Source organism: Anopheles coustani, chromosome 3, assembly GCF_943734705.1.
Source record: "Anopheles coustani chromosome 3, idAnoCousDA_361_x.2, whole genome shotgun sequence".
Lineage (NCBI taxonomy): Eukaryota > Metazoa > Arthropoda > Insecta > Diptera > Culicidae > Anopheles > Anopheles coustani.
The window spans coordinates 49,249,130-49,269,252 of NC_071288.1; the positions used below are offsets into that span (position 1 = coordinate 49,249,130).

At 46.6% G+C, this 20,123-nt stretch overlaps 7 protein-coding genes across 8 annotated transcripts; 4 read left to right on the forward strand and 3 right to left on the reverse strand.

Annotated features, from left to right (window-relative positions):
• Positions 1-242: 242 nt before the first annotated feature.
• On the forward strand, positions 243-2,970 carry LOC131261022 (acetyl-CoA acetyltransferase). The gene is made up of 5 exons (XM_058262907.1): positions 243-380; positions 453-552; positions 1,439-2,289; positions 2,364-2,526; positions 2,601-2,970. The coding sequence occupies exons 2-5, from the start codon at positions 501-503 to the stop codon at positions 2,717-2,719; spliced, it is 1,185 nt and encodes a 394-aa protein (XP_058118890.1). The 5' UTR covers positions 243-380; positions 453-500; the 3' UTR covers positions 2,720-2,970.
• Positions 2,971-3,229: 259 nt separating this feature from the next.
• Positions 3,230-6,138, reverse strand: LOC131262353 (5'-nucleotidase domain-containing protein 1). The gene has a single exon (XM_058264344.1). The coding sequence runs from the start codon at positions 6,136-6,138 to the stop codon at positions 4,510-4,512; it is 1,629 nt and encodes a 542-aa protein (XP_058120327.1). The 3' UTR covers positions 3,230-4,509.
• A 1,066-nt stretch (positions 6,139-7,204) lies between these two features.
• On the reverse strand, positions 7,205-7,886 carry LOC131261030 (U7 snRNA-associated Sm-like protein LSm10). The gene is made up of 3 exons (XM_058262919.1): positions 7,667-7,886; positions 7,488-7,605; positions 7,205-7,414 (listed from the first exon to the last, which is right to left on the reverse strand). Exons 1-3 carry the CDS (start codon positions 7,822-7,824, stop codon positions 7,307-7,309), a joined length of 384 nt encoding a protein of 127 aa, XP_058118902.1. The 5' UTR covers positions 7,825-7,886; the 3' UTR covers positions 7,205-7,306.
• A 393-nt stretch (positions 7,887-8,279) lies between these two features.
• Positions 8,280-13,269, forward strand: LOC131260596 (Golgi apparatus protein 1). 2 transcript variants are annotated; one of them, XM_058262364.1, is made up of 5 exons: positions 8,280-10,020; positions 10,125-10,989; positions 11,400-12,147; positions 12,221-12,327; positions 12,417-13,269. In XM_058262364.1, the coding sequence occupies exons 1-5, from the start codon at positions 8,585-8,587 to the stop codon at positions 12,582-12,584; spliced, it is 3,324 nt and encodes a 1,107-aa protein (XP_058118347.1). In that variant the 5' UTR covers positions 8,280-8,584; the 3' UTR covers positions 12,585-13,269. The 2 variants fall into 2 exon arrangements, with proteins under 2 accessions (XP_058118347.1, XP_058118346.1); XM_058262363.1 differs by having other exon boundaries at positions 10,125-10,974.
• A 33-nt stretch (positions 13,270-13,302) lies between these two features.
• On the reverse strand, positions 13,303-13,818 carry LOC131262362 (uncharacterized). The gene is made up of 2 exons (XM_058264356.1): positions 13,548-13,818; positions 13,303-13,484 (listed from the first exon to the last, which is right to left on the reverse strand). The coding sequence occupies exons 1-2, from the start codon at positions 13,756-13,758 to the stop codon at positions 13,303-13,305; spliced, it is 393 nt and encodes a 130-aa protein (XP_058120339.1). The 5' UTR covers positions 13,759-13,818.
• Positions 13,819-14,152: 334 nt separating this feature from the next.
• On the forward strand, positions 14,153-15,095 carry LOC131260598 (flavin reductase (NADPH)). The gene is made up of 3 exons (XM_058262366.1): positions 14,153-14,345; positions 14,418-14,804; positions 14,880-15,095. Exons 1-3 carry the CDS (start codon positions 14,273-14,275, stop codon positions 15,029-15,031), a joined length of 612 nt encoding a protein of 203 aa, XP_058118349.1. The 5' UTR covers positions 14,153-14,272; the 3' UTR covers positions 15,032-15,095.
• Positions 15,096-15,636: 541 nt separating this feature from the next.
• On the forward strand, positions 15,637-20,059 carry LOC131260597 (conserved oligomeric Golgi complex subunit 1). The gene is made up of 3 exons (XM_058262365.1): positions 15,637-15,850; positions 15,946-18,388; positions 19,391-20,059. The coding sequence occupies exons 1-3, from the start codon at positions 15,711-15,713 to the stop codon at positions 19,550-19,552; spliced, it is 2,745 nt and encodes a 914-aa protein (XP_058118348.1). The 5' UTR covers positions 15,637-15,710; the 3' UTR covers positions 19,553-20,059.
• Positions 20,060-20,123: the final 64 nt, after the last annotated feature.

Below are 20,123 nucleotides of genomic sequence, written 5' to 3' on the forward strand. Positions count from 1 at the left end.
TTGGTCTGCCTCATACGCAGCCTTCCTCCGGAACATATTTCGAACGCCTCAATTCCTTGTTCTGTTGACGAAACATACCAAATTTGCAGTTTTACCTCACTTTCCTGGCTGCTCGTGAGAGGTAAACAAAATTTCAACCAACTGTCAAAAATAATCCCACGATTTTTTGCTCATTACATGATATGCTGGGACCTCTTTTCCATTGACTTTGCTAGTTCCGACTGCGTGTTTGCCGTTCCACGCCGGGTCGCAACGACGTGCTTCTGTCGGTCAGTAAAACGTAGTATTTGCAGCTGTTTCGACGTGCTTTGGCTGCTCGTTCTCGCTTGTGTGTAGTTTGCGTCTTGTCCGTACGTGTTCAGTTTCGTTGTTTTTTGAAAGTTTCTTTCATACTCATTTGGAAAGAAACGAGATAAAACAAACCCCCAATAAAATCTTACGTTTGTAGAAAGAACCTCCTGTGAATTCTCGTGGTGCTGTAATTTAAAGCTACGACCATCATGTCAACAACCGGAGAAGTTTTCATCGTATCGGCCGCCAGAACCCCGATCGGTAGGTAGACGATTTTCATACTTTTCTACCCCGGAGCAATGACAAAGTCCATGAATGAACGAAACTGGCTGCCTTTCCGATGAGTCATGTTGAGCAAAGAAAACCAAAAAAAAATAGAAAACAGGAGAAACTTTCCCGAGCGCTTTCCTCTGCCTGCAGTGTACAAACATGCCGTTACGTGATCATACGATATCTCGCGTGTGTTTTTCGGTAGTCCCAATATTGCCCCTCGTCGAATTTCCAACCAATCGTATTACAATGCACTTTTGCTCAGTCCAAAGTGCAAGACGCGCAAGATAATACTTTTTTTTAACTTCTAAACCGTGCAGATAAGGAGCGTTCGCAGACGACGATTGATCTGCGATCGAGATAACGCTAGATCCGTTTTCTCTTTATGTAACGTAACACAATGCCCAATCACATAAAAGCATTCGTTGGAAGATGGGCGCAATATGTAAATTTGAATACCGGTTTCGGTTCGTTCGTAGCTCGTGGAATAATCTTTTATGTTCAGGGAAAAAATAAACACTAGCGCATAGATTTTTGTCTGTCGCAACCTTTTGGGGCCCGAGTTTGTTGAGTTCCTCACGGGTTTTCTACTGCAATGTGTATAAAATATTCATATATATTGCGTCATTTCGCGAGAAGTTAGAAAGGAAGTAGTACCTCTTTAAAATTGTTTCGATGTTTAGCTACGTGATGTTTAACACGTTTTTGCTCTTCAAGCATGATCTACTAATTGCGTAGAACAATAGTTAATTTGACAAAAAAAAGTATGCTCATTATTGGTAAAGAGAACATTAAAATACAAGGTTAAAAGCCGGCATAATTATCGCTAATCCATTCGTTACTATCAAAGCAATCACTAAATGACTACTTTTTGTAGGCAACTTCCTGGGGACACTCGCGTCCCTAAGCGCCGCCGAGTTGGGTGCCGTTGTGGTAAAGGAAGTGCTGCTGCGCGCTTCGGTTGATCCGGCCGACGTGAATGAGGTCATTCTTGGGCAGGCTTTGACGGCCGGCCAAGGGCAGAATCCCGCCCGACAGGCCTCGTTAAAAGCCGGCGTCCCGAAGGAGGTTCCAGCGTTCAACATCAATATGCTGTGCGGATCGGGCCTCAAAACGGTCGCGCTCGGTTACCAGTCGATCCGCCTCGGTGACGCGAGCATCGTTGTGGCCGGCGGACAGGAGTCGATGTCAAAATCGCCGCACGTGCTGCACCTTCGCGCCGGCACCAAGATGGGCGAGGCGAAGATGCTCGACACGTTGCTGCACGACGGTCTGACGGACGCGTTCTACGATCTGCACATGGGCGTCACGGCAGAAAATCTAGCCAAAGAGTATGCCATCAGCCGTGAGGCACAGGACGCTTTCGCCGCCAAGAGTCAGCAGCTGGCCAAAGAGTCCCAGGAGAAGGGCTACTTTAAGGACGAAATTGTGACCGTACCGGTACCGGGGCATAAGGAAACGGTCCAGTTCTCGGTTGACGAGTACACAAAACCGGGCACTACGGCAGAATCTCTCAGCAAGCTTCGTCCGTGCTTCATTAAAGACGGCACGGTTACACCGGGCAATGCGTCCGGTATTAACGACTCTGCGGCCGCCGTGTTGCTCATGTCCGGCGAGGAGGTGCAGAAACGTGGTGCTAAGCCGCTGGCGAAGGTTGTTGCTTATGCGCAGACCGGATTATGCCCCAAGACGATGGGCGCCGGTCCGATCTCGGCGGTTCAAGTCGTGGTACGTATATCAATTTACTAATAACAAGACAATATGCAATTTTAATGCTTTCGATTGCCTATCCCCTTGTATAGCTCCAAAAAGCTGGATGGAAGCTGGAAGAGGTCGATCTTTTTGAACTAAACGAAGCGTTCGCCGCTCAGGCAATCGCCGTGAACAAAGGCCTTGGAGTCGATCCGGCGAAAGTTAACGTCGGTGGAGGAGCGATCGCACTGGGCCACCCGATCGGAGCTTCCGGTAAGGGAGTTATATAAAGTCAATTCTTTCAGCTATAACATTGATTGATCTCCGTCACATTATTTCCGTTGTAGGATGCCGCGTTCTGGTGACTCTCCTATACGCCCTCAAGCGTACAGGAGGCAAACGGGGTGTTGCATCCCTGTGTGTTGGCGGTGGAATGGGTGTGGCTATGGCGGTTGAAATGGTGTGAGGTGCTGGTGCCTTTCTTACTCGAACTATTATCTTATTACGTTACGATTATTTTTATCCATACGCTTCCACGCAAGTTCGCTCGGTGTAAACGCTCGTATTTTTACGGCAAGTATTGCTGTTGGTTGCATTTTAAATGCAACACTTAAATCGTCTACACTGGCGAGAACGGACATTTCGATGCATTCTATCCATAACTTTTATTACGAACAAAGTTGTAGACAATAAAACTGAATCGCTACATTACGCCGTGATTATGTTTCCGTTTGCTAAAAACGACCAAGCTTCGGGTACTCATAGCATTTGATTTTCCGCCAACGTACGGAGCTGGTTCTCTTGAGCGCGCTTATTTCTTAGCGATACTTTCTTGGGCTCCTTCACGCTGGACTGCGTCATCCGTTTGATGTGATCTTCGAAGGCCGGCTTTATGCTTATCTGATGGAAAGAAAGAAATGATTGTAAACACACAGTGCATCAGATGGGATGGTTACACTTTGATAGGACAGAACATGACCAAGCGATGGAAATCATTTTCTTTTCAGCGTTTGCTTTTAATCTTTTTATTTTGCATTGTTCGACAGTTTATCCAGCACGGTACGTAGTTGTCTTTTATAACTATCTAATTATTGTTTCATTAACTTTGCGCGATGGGCGTGTTCTGGTCGCCCCATTTTTGCTGGGAACATGCTTCATGGCATGGCATTACTTTGAGGTAATCTACGGCTACGCGGTTACATTTGGGGCAATATCTTAATATTTCATTGGGGAGAAAGGGACATTAAAACGCATCGAAGGATACAAAACAAGCTTTGCTGTTTTCTTTGGACTACTTGCAACACGATAGAAATCAGGAATATAAATTGTTTGAACATTTTAAATGTTTCTCTTCGTTTACAGATTTATGATTATTTTTTATTACCAAAAATGACCAGACTTATTTTTATTTAAGCCTTTGTTTTTGGTTCGCTTTGCGAGAAAACTTTCAGCTTTTCTTATAGCTTGTTTTGCTTTCATGCATTTTTCGAAACAGCAGCGTTGAACGATAATAATTTCAATACAATCTTACAATTGGTGAACCAAACTTGCATTCATGGGCGCTGGGGAGGGAGACTTACAAACGTTTGTTCCAACTTTTCATACTTCACAACACGGGTACTGCTGATACACTTTGTGCAGATTTATGATTCTGATTTTCTAGGACTCTCTTGCAAGTGCGACCGAATCAACTATCCAATGTGCCCTCAGTGAGCAACAGTGCGGGTGACATAGTGGCTTTCGTTATCAAATGGCAATAATAAATTACACACAACGGAGGTTACCTACGAGATAAATTTAATTTATCTCTCTGAAACACATGTGTACTTGAAATTCTTATCAATATCACGACGCTTTGTCTTGCATTCGCTTATTTAGTTGTGGGGGTCTGATGCATGTTTCAATGCAATTTAATTAGAAAGACGGAGAGTTGTTTAATATGCTTAACAGATGTAAAATACAACCATGCGTTCAGGAAGCAACGATATGCGAACATAAAACTTTTTAAATCTCTTCGCCAATGTTGCATACGGATCTATTGCTTATAGCATTTTCCATTACTTTGGCTAAAAACTCTTAAATCGAAAGTAAGTGCCTCGTTTTCCACCTAACAAAACCTACAACCATGTTGTAGCCTGCTTAGTTACTTGATTTAAAGTAGCTTTGTTAAATACAAGCGTGTTTAACAACGCATTAAAGAAGAAACCTGCTAATGGCACGCGCCCTGATTTCTTTATCCATGTTGCTGCTTGATAATTAATTGTTGATCAGCTTGAGTGGTTCGGCCGGATAGTACCCGTTACAGGTAACGTTTTCGGTGAAACAATTGTAACAATGGTCCAGCGGGTACTTGGCCACCTCGTCCATCGATGGTATGCAGATTTTGGCATGCTGCTTGATAAGAGCCGCCCACAGCGACGCATCTTCCACACCCGGCCCGGAGCGCGTGGTAAAGTACGAGCCCCAGAACTTTGACACAATGTACGGCGCATCAGGATGTCCCGCATCACAGTCGCGCATACCCTCCGCGGCCATCTCCTCTACGATCGCCACCGTGTCAGCCGTGGTGTACTTCGACGGCGTGTACATATCCTGGATGAGGTTGTCCCCGACGTACAGGAAACGAGGTTCCGCCTTGTGACAAATCTTGCCCAGCAGTACAGTCAGATCGCGCCAATTGCCCTGCGAGTACACACCGTATCGCTCGAGCTGACCGGCTGTCAGTGGTTCCGTTTCGGTGTGCTGCTCGAGCCGTACGAACGGTTTAGCAGCGGTAAAGAAACCGGGTTTCTTGGCGAACCCGACCACCACATCGAACAGCTCGGGCCAATCGGGCCCGTACGCGTACGAGGCGGTAAAGTTGGCAAAGTCAATATGTGAACCCGTCACCAGGAAGGTGGTTTTGTGTTTCTTCAGCTCCCGCATCCATTGGATCAGCTCCGGGGAAGCCTTCTGCAGATACCGCTCCGGGTTGGCCTTCAGCGCCTCGAAGTAGCCACCGATGTTAGCACCGAAATGTTCGCGCGAGTACATATACACCAGCCCGTCCAGGATGTCGGGCCACACGTTGTACCGGCCGATCCGTTCGTGCGCATCCTCGTCGAGCGTATCGATGACGCGACCGAACAGTAGCGTCGCGGAAATATCGAAATAGTCCAGAACCGTCCGTATCTGCTCCGCCAGTGGTCCGTTCCAGGCGACCAGCATATTTTCACAATACTCGTTCGTCACTTCCCAGCGCTTTTCGTCACCGTAGTAGGCGCGAATTTCTTCATCCGCCATGCGCTTCGTACCATGCGTCGCCTGCTGAATCACACCATCTGGATCGAGCTTCAGGATGTTGCCGCGCTGAAAATCAATGATCAGACCACGCTGCAGAAAGTCCTTGTCGAGGGGTTGCAACAGGTGCCGACCGGAGTAGCCACGCTGCTCGACTAGAAACCGCGAAACGGTACTGTACTCCAGCTCGATCATCTGGCCAATCTGGTAGCGCAGCAGTGTGTTGTCCAGATCGAACCCGACGCAGTCGTAGTCCGCAAAGCTGAAAGTGTCCGCGCCGGTCATGATGCGATTGGCTGAGTAGCGCGAATAGAACCGTCTCGACGCGATTGTTGTCCAACACTGGTGCCACAGCGTGCCTCTGTGAAATGACGGCGAGGCGCCAGTATTTTTTTGACAGTTCACTTGACAGCGCTCGCGCAAACGAACACTTCTACTGGCGCCACCGTGGGATTGCGACGGTTGGCTGATGTTGGTTGCTTGCGTAGACACGCGCTGATACCACCCCCCGGGACTGCTTGATAAACTTCCGTGCGCCTCACGCCGACTACTGCCCACGAGCAGACCACTGCCACAGCGTCCCAGATACCTTGCCGAGACCTTCATGGTTCTTCTTCACGCAGCAAAACAAACAAACGGGTGGATGTGGGGGGACAGGAAAATGCGCGCGCGCGCTCTTTCGCGATTTATTTTAATACCACCAATTTAGCGAACATAATTGGGGTACACAAATACACGCACCAAACCTAGGGATATCTCTCAACTACACAACAAAACACACGATATTCGTAGCGCAAGAATTCGCGAACCGTCGGGGCACCTATTCGATGACCGCGTGACTTGCTAGTGGGGAATGTTTTCGATTAAACGCTGTATAGTACAATGGGTTTGCTGCTACTGCCAAAGCTCCTTCTCGTTCTATTGCCCTAACGATTTGCTCGTTCACCTTGCACAGATGTGGTGTTCGTCCGCTCTCATTCTCTTCTGTACGGGACCGATTAACGCTATCCCTTGTGCCCAATCAATCCATAAACAAACTTCCCGTTGCCGTTGCTCAGCACAGCCGCTGGCGAACAACACAATCACGACAACGGCGCTCCAACGGAAGGAAGCTGAGACGAACGGGAGACATTGTTCAGCAATCGGCGACCTCGACTGCCAGTCGCGTAAAACTGCGCGTAAAACCGGGGGATAGTTTTACGTAATCCAACCTGACCAATCAACACCCCCTGCAGGTAGTGGCCAACGTTGGCGTGTGCCGTCGAGTAGTATTTCGTATCGATTTATCTGTCCCCGTCTGTACACTTGTCCAATTGTACCACCTGTCCGTTGCCTATTTCAGTATAGGGCCAATGTTCCCGAAATAAATCTGTCGTGAAGCTCGGGCGCCCTACCAGAGTACAAGGCCAGCGGGCCTGTAGTACCTTCATTTCATTTTGTTGCGTTGTTTACCGTAGTAAGCTCACGGTTGTCTTTATATCCGCACTGCAATAAAACTACGACCACTTGTAAAATCACATGGGCTGGAGTTTTTCCTTTCTTTCAACCCAACAGCGTAGGTCAAGGAAGGAATTTACTCCCGTTTCGATTGCGTATCACCAATGGAACTTTCTCACTAGCTGGTTCAACCTGTTTTGAGGCTGACGATGCATTTACACTCGATGCACAGCTGAAACCATCCGTTCTTTATTTTTGCCAACACAAAGGATGTTTTTGTTTTGATCAAGGACACTCTTTTTGCCGTCTTCTTGTTTTCTTTGTGTCATCCGAACTGTCATAATATGGCGGAGTCGGCGTATTGCACCAACTGATTTCCCGCGGCAAATGCTTGTAAACTTTTTTTGAGCCTTATTTTGTTTGCAAGATTTAGGTCAATATTTGGCTAACAATGATTTTCAAAAATATCAATCATTTGACATGGAATGAGTTTTCTACAAGTTCACTGTTTTACTCACCTCTTTTGGAATGTGCACGTATCGTATGTACTTTGGGAGGATCATGAAATTATCCATCGGAAACTGCTGCCCCAGCTGGTCAATGTACACAACTGTCTTCATTGAAACGTTCATGTAACTGAAAGAGGTAAATATGGTTAAAACCAGACCAAATGGTTTCCTCACAACCTATCACAAACCCATCGACGTTCGTTATGGTTCCGGCTACGGATGTTTCATTCTGTAGATCGATCAGTACATTTTGATTGATGAGACATTGTACCAAACCCGTCAGATGGTTTAATGAAAAGAATCTTTCTTTCCTATCACATTTACGATTCATTGTAACTAAAGACATAGTAGTTTGGGTATATCGTACTAATTGCTCCGAGAAGCACACTGCATTTAATTTGTTTATGTTTACTTGCACCGGCAAATTACTAATCAATCATTCTTGAAATGATCTACAAACACAGTCGGTGTTATTAAGCACAACAAAACGGTGGTTTTATGTTTTAAACTCGCCTGGATGACACAATAAATTTGACCATTTCGTACATCTATTTGCGCTTTTAATTACATGAAGCAACTTAAAATGGTATGAAAGATAACTTTGAATCGTTTTCTGAAGTTTTCAGTAGAGTAATTAATTAAAAAGTAATTTTTGTTCTCATCTGTTGCTGCATTCAGGCGGTTCAGAGCACTGTTGTTATGTGCATCGATTCTTGTCGTCCGTTCTGTCAGTGTTTTGTCGGATGTATGTTTTTTATCACGAATGACCAAATCGTGTGGTTAAAAACGGAAGAAAAACAGCAGAACCTGACACGTCTCCCCTCGTCAATCGCTCGTTTTGTACGTACCAAAACGTTCTGATTTCAGAGCGTTGATTTTTCATCGAGAGTTTGTACTTTTGGTTACCAAAGGCCAAAGCTGACGAGCCGGGCCGTGCAAGCGGCGTAGGTGCAATGATTGCATGGTTCGCGTCCAATGTGGATTTATTGTTGATCTTACCCGGTGTTAAGTGCAATTAGAAGAGTCGAGTACATTGGTACACAAAGTAAATAATAAAAATCCGACTAAACCGCTCTCGAGGCCCTGTGCTCCGTAACGAAACAACCATGAACGCAGCTACCACCTTTAGATTGCTGCTAGTGACGTTGTTGGTGCTAATTGTTCCGTCTCGATCGGCCGAAATCAGTGCATCGACAACGAAACTAATCGACGAGGAAGCTTGTTCGCAGCTGAAGTCACTCTGTCCGAAGATCACCCCCGCTGCAGAGGACTTGAAGGCGCTGGAATGTGTACAGTCGTTGCTTCCGGAGCAGATCGACACCCTCGGCCCGGAGTGTCAGCATCTGATTTGGTTGCACACGTCCGCACTGATGGACGACGGCAACCTGAGACGCATGATACAGAAGGGTTGCCCGAAGGATTTTCAACAGTTTCCATGCTCGGCCAGCGAAGAACCGGGCCAGTATCTTACGTGCATAATCAACCACCGGAGTGTTGCTAAGGGCAACGGATGCATTGGCTACATTCAACGGCTGGAATGGGTGGCCTTCTCTGATTATCGCTTTATCAAGCAATTTCTCACACACTGTACTCGCGATATAGAAGCCCTCGGGTGTGGGCGCGTTGCCGCTAGTAACGGTCACGACAAGGTATCACAGGGCGAAACCATAGGCTGCCTGCAAAACTCCCTGGATAGTCTTAATCAGGAGTGCAAACGGGAGGTACTTCACCTATCCGAGGTCCAGTCGGAAGACTTTAAACTCGATCGCCAGCTGTACGTCGCGTGCACGAACGATGCCTTCCGTTTCTGCCAGTCGAACGGGCCCGGTGGCCCACCGACGCTGCTAAAGTGCCTCATGAAGCACCGCAACGACCCGGAAATGTCGAAAAACTGCCAGCAACAGCTGCTCCGGCGGGACAAGCTGGTGGTGCACGATTACAAAGTTTCCCGCGGGCTGACGAGGGCTTGCAAGGAGGACATTAAGACGTACCGTTGCCGGCGCGGCGTGTCCGACGACAAGGACGTACGCTTAGCGCAGATCCTGCTCTGTCTGGAGGCGGTCCAGAAGAACAGCACCAAGCTGATGCCGGAGTGCGTGGCGGAGATAAACGACCACCGCAAAATGTTACTGACGGACTACAAACTGTCACCGGAAATACTGACCGGATGTGAGAATGACATCGAGAAGTTTTGCAGCAACCTGGACGCCGGGGGAAAAACGATACACTGTTTGATGGAGCACGCCCGGCTGAAGAAGAAAAAGGAACGTCGTGTGACGGACACCTGTTTGCGGGCGCTAGAAACGCTGGTCAAGGTGACGGACGTTGGCGAGGACTGGCGTGTCGATCCCGTGCTGCGCAAAGCCTGCAAGCCCGTGGTGGACGTGGCCTGCTCCGAAGCGGATGGGGGTGATGCGAGGGTGATGTCTTGCTTGATGGAGAAACTCGGTACCAACTACATGAACGTGGAGTGTGAATCGGCACTGCTACAGATCCAGTACTTTGTGGCAAGAGATTTCAAGCTGGATCCACAGCTTTACCGGTAAGATAAATGTGCACATTTGAACAAAAATCAAGTTGGCCATGTCATTGTGTAAACTGTTGAAATCAGCTAGCAAATTTTCAATTACTTCTTTCCTTTTAAAGAAACTGCAAAGATGACGCCATACGATTCTGCAAGGCAAAGAAAACTTGGGCCGACCTGGACACGGCCCAAATGGACCCCGAGCGCGGCCCGCTCATACTGCCCTGCCTGCATCGGTACGCTTATCCCGAGAAGGAGGAACTGCGCCTTAACCCCGAATGTCTGCAGGAGGTGAAGCGCGTCATGCGGCAGCGTGCCAAATCGGTCGATCTCATTCCGGAGGTGGAAGACCAGTGCCTGGACGATCTGGCCTACTTTTGCTTCGACAAGACGGGCAAAGGAGAGGAGATGCAATGCCTGCAGGACAATCTGGAGAAGCTGCAGGAGAACTGCAAGACGGCCGTTGCCCAGTACACCGAGGAGGAGGCGGCCCACGTTGAGCTGAACCCGATCATAATGTCCGTATGCGGTGCGGCAATGGAGAAACACTGTGCGAACATTCTCAAAACCGGTCGCGACGAGGGCGACATGATGGAGTGCTTGATTGGCGCGAAAAACGACCCGGACATGCGCGAAGACGTCAAGTGTAGGGCGGCGATCGAACACTTTCAGATTATCTCGCTGAAAAGCTTCCACTTTACGTACAAGTTCAAGGAAGCGTGCCGGTTGCATGTGGCGCGATTCTGCAGCAAGTGCACGACCAAGTACGAGGTGGTCACCTGTCTGAGCGAGGTGATGCGCAACGACACGATCAAGGAAGCGAAGCATTCGATCCCGAAAGAGTGCCGCCAGCAGGTTCGTGCCCAGCTTTACCAGCAACGGGAGAACATCGACTTCGATCCGAAGCTGAAGGCGGCCTGCCGAGAGGACATTGCGCGACATTGTCCGCAGATACCGCACGGATCCGGGCAGGTGAATAAAAACAATGCAAGTGTGCCAGCTTTGTCTCTTTACATGTCTCTTCGAGTCAGAGATTCTCAACTATATAGAACAGTCACTGTTTTACTGTTTATTGAAGTAGAATATTCATTTTCTATTAAGGATAGAAATAGATTTCAATTCCATTTTTGATTAAGTTACATTCGCTCACTTGAGTGTGGGTCGATGTGTCAAGTGATATGGCATCCGGATGTCCTTTAAATTGCTCCGTTCAATTTATAAAACCCCTTACATACATTGAGAATCACTGGCTAAGGGCCATCATCTTTTCTGTTTGCTTTTCTTCTCAAAATCTCCATCACACCATCACGCTTTGGGGCTTTTGTAGCTTTTTTTTCTCATCGCCATTTGTGGATCGGAATAATATATTCTTATTTTTTTTGTTACTTGCCGTGCAGGTATTGGAATGCTTGCAAACACACAACGGCGATCTAACGGAGGACTGCCGCCACCAGCTTTTTTCGGTCAAAAAGTCCGAACTGACGGACAGCGCCACGGACTACACCTTATTGAACACGTGCAAAGAAATGATAACTCAGTACTGCCACGATGCGGAACCGTCCCGGATGCTGCACTGCCTGAAGCTGCACAAAGACGAATCACTGTTCGACGACCGATGCCATCTGGTGGTGGTGAACCGGATGATCGAACAGAATTTGGACTATCGCTTCAATCCGACGTTGCAGATGGCCTGCTCGAAAAACATCGCCGAATACTGCACGCCCATCATTCGCAGCGCTAAGCAAAACGAGGAGCTGAACGGGAAGGTAATCGATTGTCTTAAGATTCGTTTCCGCGAGGGTAAGCTCCTACCGGAGTGCGAAAAGCAGATGACGGAGGTGTTGCACGAACGGGCGCTCAACTATAAGCTGAACCCGCTGCTGCAGAGCGTGTGCCGCGACGAGATCCAAGTGCTGTGCAGCGCGTCCACCGACACGGATACGAACGAGGACCATGGGGCGGTCGAGGAGTGCCTCAAGCAGGCGTTCCTCGAGAAGAAGCTTATCAATCGGGCCTGCAAGGTGGAGGTGGCCGAGTTGATACAGGAAGGCAAGGCGGACATCTACGCGGATCCGTTGCTACAACGGGCCTGCTCGGTGGATTTGCTAAAGTACTGTTCCCACATTCAGAGCGGCAACGGGCGACGTGAGTATTGGACATTCCCCTAGGTAAAACCGAAAGATGTTTAAAAAAATATTTCTGTTTATTTTCGGTACAGTATTGAAATGTCTGGAAGAAATTTTGCACGGTGAAAGTAAGGCACTGGAGGACGATTGCAAAAATAAATTGCTCTCTCGCATGGAAATGTTCCGGAACGCAGCTGCCGTAAGGAATCGCCGTTTCTTTCCACCCGCTTTCGGATTTTGCATTTAATATCTACATATCTACCTATTTTATTTCTCTTTCTATCGCAGTTCGTTCCACCGGCCGAGAACTTTCATCAGTTGTACGATCAGGTCGTAGCGTCGCCTGCTAAGCACTACCTTCTTCTAGTTCTGTTCAGCTTCATCGGGATTATCTTCATCATCGGACTGCTCTGTGGTCGCGTTACAAATCGCACGATGGCGTTGAAAAATAAGTAGGCTATGCTTCGGATATTTTTCACTGAAATGCATCGTGGATTTTCGATTCCATTTCCAATTCTATTCGTGACTGTGTTAAATATATTGCATCCAGGCCAAAAGATTGAGCGTGTGAAGAAAGTTGGCCTGCCGATGGCCCGGGTAGATGCAATGCGAAAGTCCGGTTGAAGTAGTAAGTTGGTGGCCCTGCGGAATGTCCGACGTGCATATAATTGAAAATGACCTCTTGTTTTAAATTCAATGTGCTTTTCCTCATCATGTTTCAATCAAGAAAAACTTTTCTTTTAACAAAAGACGAACTAAAGCAGCGGGCAATCATTGATGACAGCTAGTTGTATTATATTAGTTAGCATATTTGTAGACCACCGGATCGCCAGAAAAAAATTTAAACTAACATACGAAAACGTGCCCCGATGCGAAACCTTCAAAATGGTCTACCGTGATGAAAAGAAAGGGAAGGAACATATTCAATGGGAAGCTAGGCAATAGGGAAGTCGCATAAATAGTACGTTGTAGAAAAGACTTTTTATACATTAGTGCGCATTAGAGCCAGCCGAAGTAAGCAACGCCGTTACGGTGGATGATAGAAAATTTAACTGCTGATATGAATGTGTCGAGAGAACACACACGTTTGTACTTGCGAATGGGCTCGATTGTGTGTCAATAAAAACAGACGTATACAAAACCCGAATCCAATAATGACTACATTTTTATTGAATCACTCCCCGAGTTTGACTGTTTCCAATTCCGATTCAAGTGCTTGCTTTAACGCATCGCACGCAGCTAAGTTTGCCATGCAGACCTTTTCAACGATGAGTTCCAGCTCGTGCAATGCGTAACCGATTTTGGTGCTCTCGAAGCTCGTTTCTAACTGATCGGCAAGCAGTTTGTGCATGAAGCCTAAGATGACGAAAAATATTACTTAATATATACAATTGCCGATAGAAAAGGGTTTGAACTTACTTTCGCAGATGTCCAACTGAACATATCTTTTCGCAAATGCTTTAGGTATTTCTTCCTGCAGCATAACAATGTCCAACATTTTTCTCGCCGCATTTTCGTTCTCTACAACACCATCCGGTTCGTTGTTTTCCATTAACTCTGGCTCGTCCTTTGCCAGATTCAGCCAAATTTCCAACTCCTCTAGAAAGCCGCTATCGTTGTTGGGTTCCATTTTCACACAAATGTGATACGGTAGCACTTGTGGCAAAACTAACGATACCTTCCACAGGCGACTAAGATCAACGAATGGCAGATAATTTGAACAAAACCTTTTCCATAACGCTGCTTGCTATAAAATAATACAGAGTTTGCCCCATGCACTGCAAACTCCAGCATCATTTTTTGTCAATGACATAGCAACAAAATTGAAGTTGAAACAGCAACTGTGTTATCAGTCAGCATCACGCCATAACTAGACAGGGAAGCCAAAAAGAATCTTGGTACTGCTGTGAAAGAAAGTATTTAATTGACAAAGAATGCTTCTGGAGTTTGAAATTGAGCTGTTAAACACTGTAGTGGCATCGACAACTGTCAGTTACTACCGGCTGGCCTTTACAAATCGTTTTCCAAACAACGGGATAAGTGATACGAGCGGTCCAGCAGTTTTACCACTTCGTCAGATATTCAAGATCGCATAGCATTCTTATCGTAAAGTTGCTTCGTTCTGCACGGTTCAGTGATTCAAGATGCAAAAAATCGTCTTCTTCGGTGGAACCGGCATGACCGGCCAGTGTGCAGTACGATATGCACTCCAGAAAGGTTTGCTTTGATCGTGTGCTCCTGTCCGGCATTATACCTATTAATATAATGTGTCTATTCTTTCAATTAAAGGCCTGACTGTGCGGTTACTGGTGCGCAACGAATCGACCGTTCCGGATGACTTTAAGGAAAAGGTCGAACTCATCAAAGGTGATGTAACGAACAAAGACGATGTGAAGAAAGCGGTCGAGGGCCAGGAGTTGGTTTGCGTGGTGCTCGGAACACGCAATGACCTAAAGCCGACGACGGCGATGTCCGATGGCATGTCGAACATTATCGCGGCGATGAAGGAAGCTTCATTAAAGAAGTTTTCAGTGTGTCTGTCCTCTTTCCTGTTTATGGACCCGGAAAAGGTTCCTGGAATGTTTGTGAACATCAATGGAGAGCATAAGCGTATGCTGGAAATGGTCAAATCCTGTGCGCTCGAGTACCGGGCGGTGCTGCCTCCACATATTGCAGGTTCGTGAAGATTTTCGTCTACGGCGGTTGCATTATTTCCATACAAATCTTTTCCCGTTTGCTTTTCTCTCACAGACGAACCGCAGGCTAAATTTGATACCGCTTATGATAAGCCACCCGGCCACTCGAGGTCTATTTCGAAACTCGATCTCGGACAGTTCCTCGTTGATTGTCTCTTCGAAGAGACCCATTCTGAAAAGGTCATCGGCATTTGCACTGTTAAGTAATGCATAGAGATTCAGTTTTCGACACAACAACCGAAGTATGTGTTGTTTTTTTTTGGTTCTGGATTGCACAAAATATAATCTACTTCTGAAGTTGTCAGTTGCATTTCTCAACAAGCATAGAGTGGCTTTTAATCCCCCTTATCTTGATGACAATTTATGATCCAAAAACTTTCCAGTCATCATGGTTTTCATCACCTGGTAACAAACCTAGAACTTGGGATAAAGAATAGAAAGATTATATCATTATGTAGATTATGTGAAGAAGTACCTACAATGAAATAATAAATTAGATAAGCTGGCACCTTCTTTGATTTATATTTGTAGGTATTCTTTTCATGAACAATATCGTCAAACTATCTGTGAAACCAATAAAACAGTTGCTTAGTTCCTTACCAAAAAAGATGTGTCAATACCAAGCTTCAAAAGAAGCTAATAAATTGTAAAATAATTTTCTTTTCTCACTTCGTAACGACCCATTCGAAAAGGGCATACGATCTATTCACCTTGTTTACACCACTTCCAATGAGCATCTGTCATTGGTGGTTTGTTTTGGTTCCCTTTCATAGCACACAGTAGGGGACGTTGACGAGTTGGCAGTCGTCGGTATTTTGTAAAAAAGGGTGGTACATCTAAAATTAATATTGATTTCTAGACAAACTGGAAAGATTTGCCGAGAGTTATGGAGAAATCGGTAGATCTACTTACTGTGGATGTGGACCGATTGTTCAAACAGCATAATGTTGCCGAAATCGACCTGGTACACAAGCGCCTGCTGGATGAGATTGAGCTCAAACGGGAAGAGCTGCGAACGATGGTCGGGTATGTCTGGATTGTAAATTATTTTGCATCAAATTGGTTTTTTGATGTGAACACATGTTGTAAAATCACTTTTTTGCCTATTTTTACAACACTAGCGAACGTTACCGGGATCTTTTGAAAGCTGCCGATACGATTGGTGACATGAAACAAACGGCCAGTTCAATCATAGTAAATGTGAACCGTATTACTGAACGTTGCCAGCAGCTGAATGATCATAATCTGATTGGATTCCGCACCGGCAACGACTATCAACGATTGCAGAAAAAGCACCGAGATCATAGTTTCCACGGAGTGATAGTGCAGATAAAACTACTCACCAGTCTACCGGAAATGGTCTGGAGTTGCATCGACAGGGAGGATTACTTTGTCGCCACACAGCTATTCATCTTTGCCCGCCACATTTCGACCGGCCTCAACTTGGACACGGAGCGTGAAACCATGCGTAAATTCCCCGTCGCCGCCAAACAGTGGCAGGTGCTGAGTCAGTTCTTTTTCACCATCGAAAACGCTTGCCGCGATTCGCTGGCACGGGAAGAACTCTCGGTGGCGGTAGCGTCGAAAAGCTTGGCCAGTTGGCTGCTGCTCGAATCGTGTTCGGTTCAGGAAACACTCCCGATGTTCACCGAACGGCGATCAAAAGCATTTCTCACGGTGCTCGATGAGAACGGACGGTCGGCCTATGAGAAGGTTAAAGATAAGCTGCTGGCCAGCCTACACGTACTCATCGATACGGTACGTCTGTATTACGAATGTTTCATAGATGATGGCACCGGGGGCAACCGTATGGGAGGTTTCCAGCGGGAACTAGAACACATCACCGGGGACCGAGCGGCCCCAACGATACAGCTGATCAGATCGGAAGACCCTATGATTATGCAAATGGTACCGGAAATGATTGCCAAATTTCGTCCCCGATTGCAAGCGGTCACCGCACTGAGCGAAACCGAGGTTCGGTCGGAAGTGAGTGCGTTTCTGAAAGGGATAGAAACGTCCGTGGAGGGTAGCCTGCGCCGGTTAGTAAGTCTCGTTCCATCGATAAAAACACTTCACGACATTAAAACGCAGGCGCAAGCCATGGAGAAACCATCCAACTGGGCAGCAATCACTGGGACGTTGGGTTTACCGGAAGGTACAGACTTCTATGGCACGTTTTACCAGCGGCTGATAAACGACCGCATTAAGTTCATAGTTAAATCGGCGTGGAGTGAAACGGTTCGTCAAACGCACGCCGACGTGCAACAGCTGTTGCAACAGAAACCGATCGATTTGAAAGCCTACGTGTGGAAGGAATCACTCGACGACGTGCCGATGAACCTCAAGAGTGCACTTGACCGAACGAAGCCTTCCGCTCGGAAGCTGCTCATGAAAGCTAAAGCCTACACGCCGGTGTTTGTGGATCTGGTCGATTCTCTTAACGAACGGCTCCATAGTCTAACGGGTGACATAGCATCTTTTCTGGCCTCATCTAGTCGCGCGGAAATAGACCAGCTGCTCACATTTTTCCGCCAATGTTGCGTGGAAGGCATCGCCGACCTGGTGACGGCCATCAAATCCGCTCCATTTGAACCCACCGTCGAGCGTTACGCACTGTTGGCACGATTTCTCACGGCCGTCCGAGAACTCTGCCCTGCCCTGCGGAACTGTTTCATCGCCGCCACCCCTGATGCCAAGAATGTATGGCCCGGTCGAAGATCATCGTTCGCCATCACCGTTTCCGAGGAAGACCCGGAACGGTGGGAAAAGGTATCGGGACTGCTCGACGAGGAAAGTGTCCGCTTCTGGACACTTTGGATGGATCTGTTCCACGCCAGTTGGCCCCCACTGTCGCAGGACGTAGGATACGGTACGCTGCTGAACGATTTTCCAGCCTGGGAAACGGTAACGATCGAGGAAAACGACGAACACAACCAACCGATCCAGTCGACCATTCGCGTCCCTTCGCAACCGAGCATCTCACTGCAAAAGTTCCTCCACCATGTGTACGAACTGCTGAACGCAGTCATTCCCCAAACCATTCCCAAACCGATCATGCTCGACGTCGTCACGCGGCTGGCGGTGGGTCTGCTTACGCACTACGACGCGCTGGCCGGGAACGAGTTCGTCTCGCAGAATCAAACCGTGGCACTTCAGTTCTATCTGGATCTCCGGTTCCTGCAGCTGATGTTCGTCGGTCGCGATCAGAAGCAGTTGAACGAACGATTCAGCGTCCTGATCGGGCGCTTCAAGGCCTACATCGATCCGTTCGATTTCGATGTTTTCTACACGCATTTGAATGCGAATGTTAAACGCTCGGCTAGCAAGCTTCAGCACTTTCTCGGTGCGTTCGTTTGCCACAGTGACCAGCTGGCCACGGCAATCGGCGCTGGGGGGACGTCAACCGGTGGCACAAAGTTGGGAACGCAGGAAAAAAATCCAAACATACTTTCGCTCAGTTCAAACAGCTTAAATGTTATGTGGTTCCCGCTGTTGCCCGTGGTTAGCAAGGACACTGCAATATTGACCACCGCGAATGTCGCTGGTGAGAGTACCGGAATGAAGGTATGTTTTTTTTTCTTATTTTATCTAGTGTATTACCGATACATAGAAGGATGAGAACAATGTCTTTGTATTTTGTCTCACGTAAAAATATTCTTAGTTAAACCTATGAATTTTTTTATCTTCCAGATTCAAAATAGCTTTTCCTTTTAATTACAATGACTTCATTTTATGACGTAGGTTACCTCAAGGTTTTGTGTTTGCTTGTTGTTTAATGCTTTGTTTGTTTGAAAACTCCCAAACTCTAATGGAACAATTACAGTCTGTTGAGCAAGAACATGCCTGTTAAACAGGATATCTTATGGTTTTATTACTTATCCAAATTATTAGCGTTTGGAACATTTTTGATAACTCCCTTTTGCATGTAATTGATCCTTTACAGCGGCCTTATTAATATAACGTGGCCTTTGAATTCTTTGTCGTAAAAGTAGGTGGTCTTTAGCAATAATTAAACCGTTCGCGTCTGCTTTAATTTTACAGGGTGGCTCAACGATTTGTTTTCCATTACTTTGGGTCTAGGAATATGATTCCTAGGAATCTGAAGTTTGAAAAGAAAATGAGAATGTTTCTTTTTTTCCGAACGATCGTGCTCTTTTTTCCGAGACTGTAGATGATGTGTAACCAGCAAAAATTGGTTTCAATAATATTTCCCCCTTTTTCATTTGCGATGCTTTTTTTTACCCCGGTTTTAATTGTTTCTTTTTGCTTATATTTTTAATGCTGTTTCCTTTTGAACTAATTCCCCTGTTATGGAGTGGAAAAGTAACATTTGTTGTAACTTTTCGTGTTGCCTTTAAACTACAATGGTTAGCTGTAAGATGTATTTATAACAACGTAAGATTACATGCCAAAAAGCTGTTTTCACTCTCACTGTGTTGGCTCACTGACAAACGACGGTGCAATGCATGAAGCATCGTGGCTAAAATTAAGCGTCTGATGGCGCACCACCCCATCATCACCGAACGCCCCAATAATCACTTCAACTAATACGCCTTATTTTTGCAGGATCAAAGAAAACCATCACCCCTAGCTGCCGAACCGGTCCCGGCAACGGTGAAGAGTACGGCCCCAAAACCATCGGCCAAGGACGCAACGGCAACCTCGGCACAAGCGTACGCCAAGGGCGCGGCAGCCTTCTTCGGGCTCGACAAGGACTGGTTCCGATAAAGGGGCGGAGAAAGGTTCCCGGTTACAGTTTTCGGGTCTGTTCACAAGCACGTTACAAACAGTGGAAGTATTTGTTTAGCTCATTGTTATTTTATTCCGATTTAAAGCGTAAATGTATATTGCAACGGAGAAAACGAAAATACAGTAATATACAATCTTAATCGTACAGCGGCACGTTTCTACAGGTGTGTTGAGGTTGAGGTTTAATTTCTCCCTCTCTCTCTCTCTCTCTCTCTCTCTGGTGGTGGCGATGCTGTGTCGGATGGGTGGGATGAAGTGGCGAAAGTGATGGAAAATACTACAGCAGCGGATTGGTTTTCGTTAACTATTGTTTGCGTTATCGCTTTTCGGGTTGTGGTTTTTTTGTTTGTGTGTAAAAAGTCCTAGCTTTAGCAAAAACTATCGCGCAAAAAGCCATCAATAAATACATCGGTGAAGACGACCCCTTCATTATCATCAGTAGATACAAATTTTCACAGTCCAAATCACAATTCAAATTCGTTGTTCCACCCTTTCGCAATTGGTTCCAATCGGTAAATCCGCTGCTGCTATCGTTTCCGGAAGGACGTCG

Excerpts from the sequence above, each read along its gene's own strand:
- LOC131260598 (XM_058262366.1), top strand. The coding sequence starts at position 14,273 with ATGCAAAAAATCGTCTTCTTCGGTGGAACCGGCATGACCGGCCAGTGT. Across the intron at positions 14,346-14,417 it reads ACGATATGCACTCCAGAAAG|GCCTGACTGTGCGGTTACTG; the intron begins GTTTGCTTTGAT and ends TTTCAATTAAAG. Across the intron at positions 14,805-14,879 it reads GCTGCCTCCACATATTGCAG|ACGAACCGCAGGCTAAATTT; the intron begins GTTCGTGAAGAT and ends TTTCTCTCACAG.
- LOC131261030 (XM_058262919.1), bottom strand. The coding sequence starts at position 7,824 with ATGTCTTTAGTTACAATGAATCGTAAATGTGATAGGAAAGAAAGATTC. Across the intron at positions 7,606-7,666 it reads ACCATAACGAACGTCGATGG|TTACATGAACGTTTCAATGA; the intron begins GTTTGTGATAGG and ends TACCTCTTTCAG. Across the intron at positions 7,415-7,487 it reads ACGTGCACATTCCAAAAGAG|CCAAATATTGACCTAAATCT; the intron begins GTGAGTAAAACA and ends AATCATTGTTAG.
- LOC131260597 (XM_058262365.1), top strand. The coding sequence starts at position 15,711 with ATGGAGAAATCGGTAGATCTACTTACTGTGGATGTGGACCGATTGTTC. Across the intron at positions 15,851-15,945 it reads GAGCTGCGAACGATGGTCGG|CGAACGTTACCGGGATCTTT; the intron begins GTATGTCTGGAT and ends TTACAACACTAG. Across the intron at positions 18,389-19,390 it reads GTGAGAGTACCGGAATGAAG|GATCAAAGAAAACCATCACC; the intron begins GTATGTTTTTTT and ends TTATTTTTGCAG.
- LOC131262362 (XM_058264356.1), bottom strand. The coding sequence starts at position 13,758 with ATGGAACCCAACAACGATAGCGGCTTTCTAGAGGAGTTGGAAATTTGG. Across the intron at positions 13,485-13,547 it reads TCAGTTGGACATCTGCGAAA|GCTTCATGCACAAACTGCTT; the intron begins GTAAGTTCAAAC and ends TCGTCATCTTAG.
- LOC131262353 (XM_058264344.1), bottom strand. The coding sequence starts at position 6,138 with ATGAAGGTCTCGGCAAGGTATCTGGGACGCTGTGGCAGTGGTCTGCTC.
- LOC131260596 (XM_058262364.1), top strand. The coding sequence starts at position 8,585 with ATGAACGCAGCTACCACCTTTAGATTGCTGCTAGTGACGTTGTTGGTG. Across the intron at positions 10,990-11,399 it reads GGCAGGTGAATAAAAACAAT|GTATTGGAATGCTTGCAAAC; the intron begins GCAAGTGTGCCA and ends CTTGCCGTGCAG. Across the intron at positions 12,148-12,220 it reads TCAGAGCGGCAACGGGCGAC|TATTGAAATGTCTGGAAGAA; the intron begins GTGAGTATTGGA and ends TTTTCGGTACAG.
- LOC131261022 (XM_058262907.1), top strand. The coding sequence starts at position 501 with ATGTCAACAACCGGAGAAGTTTTCATCGTATCGGCCGCCAGAACCCCG. Across the intron at positions 553-1,438 it reads GGCCGCCAGAACCCCGATCG|GCAACTTCCTGGGGACACTC; the intron begins GTAGGTAGACGA and ends TACTTTTTGTAG. Across the intron at positions 2,527-2,600 it reads CCACCCGATCGGAGCTTCCG|GATGCCGCGTTCTGGTGACT; the intron begins GTAAGGGAGTTA and ends TTTCCGTTGTAG.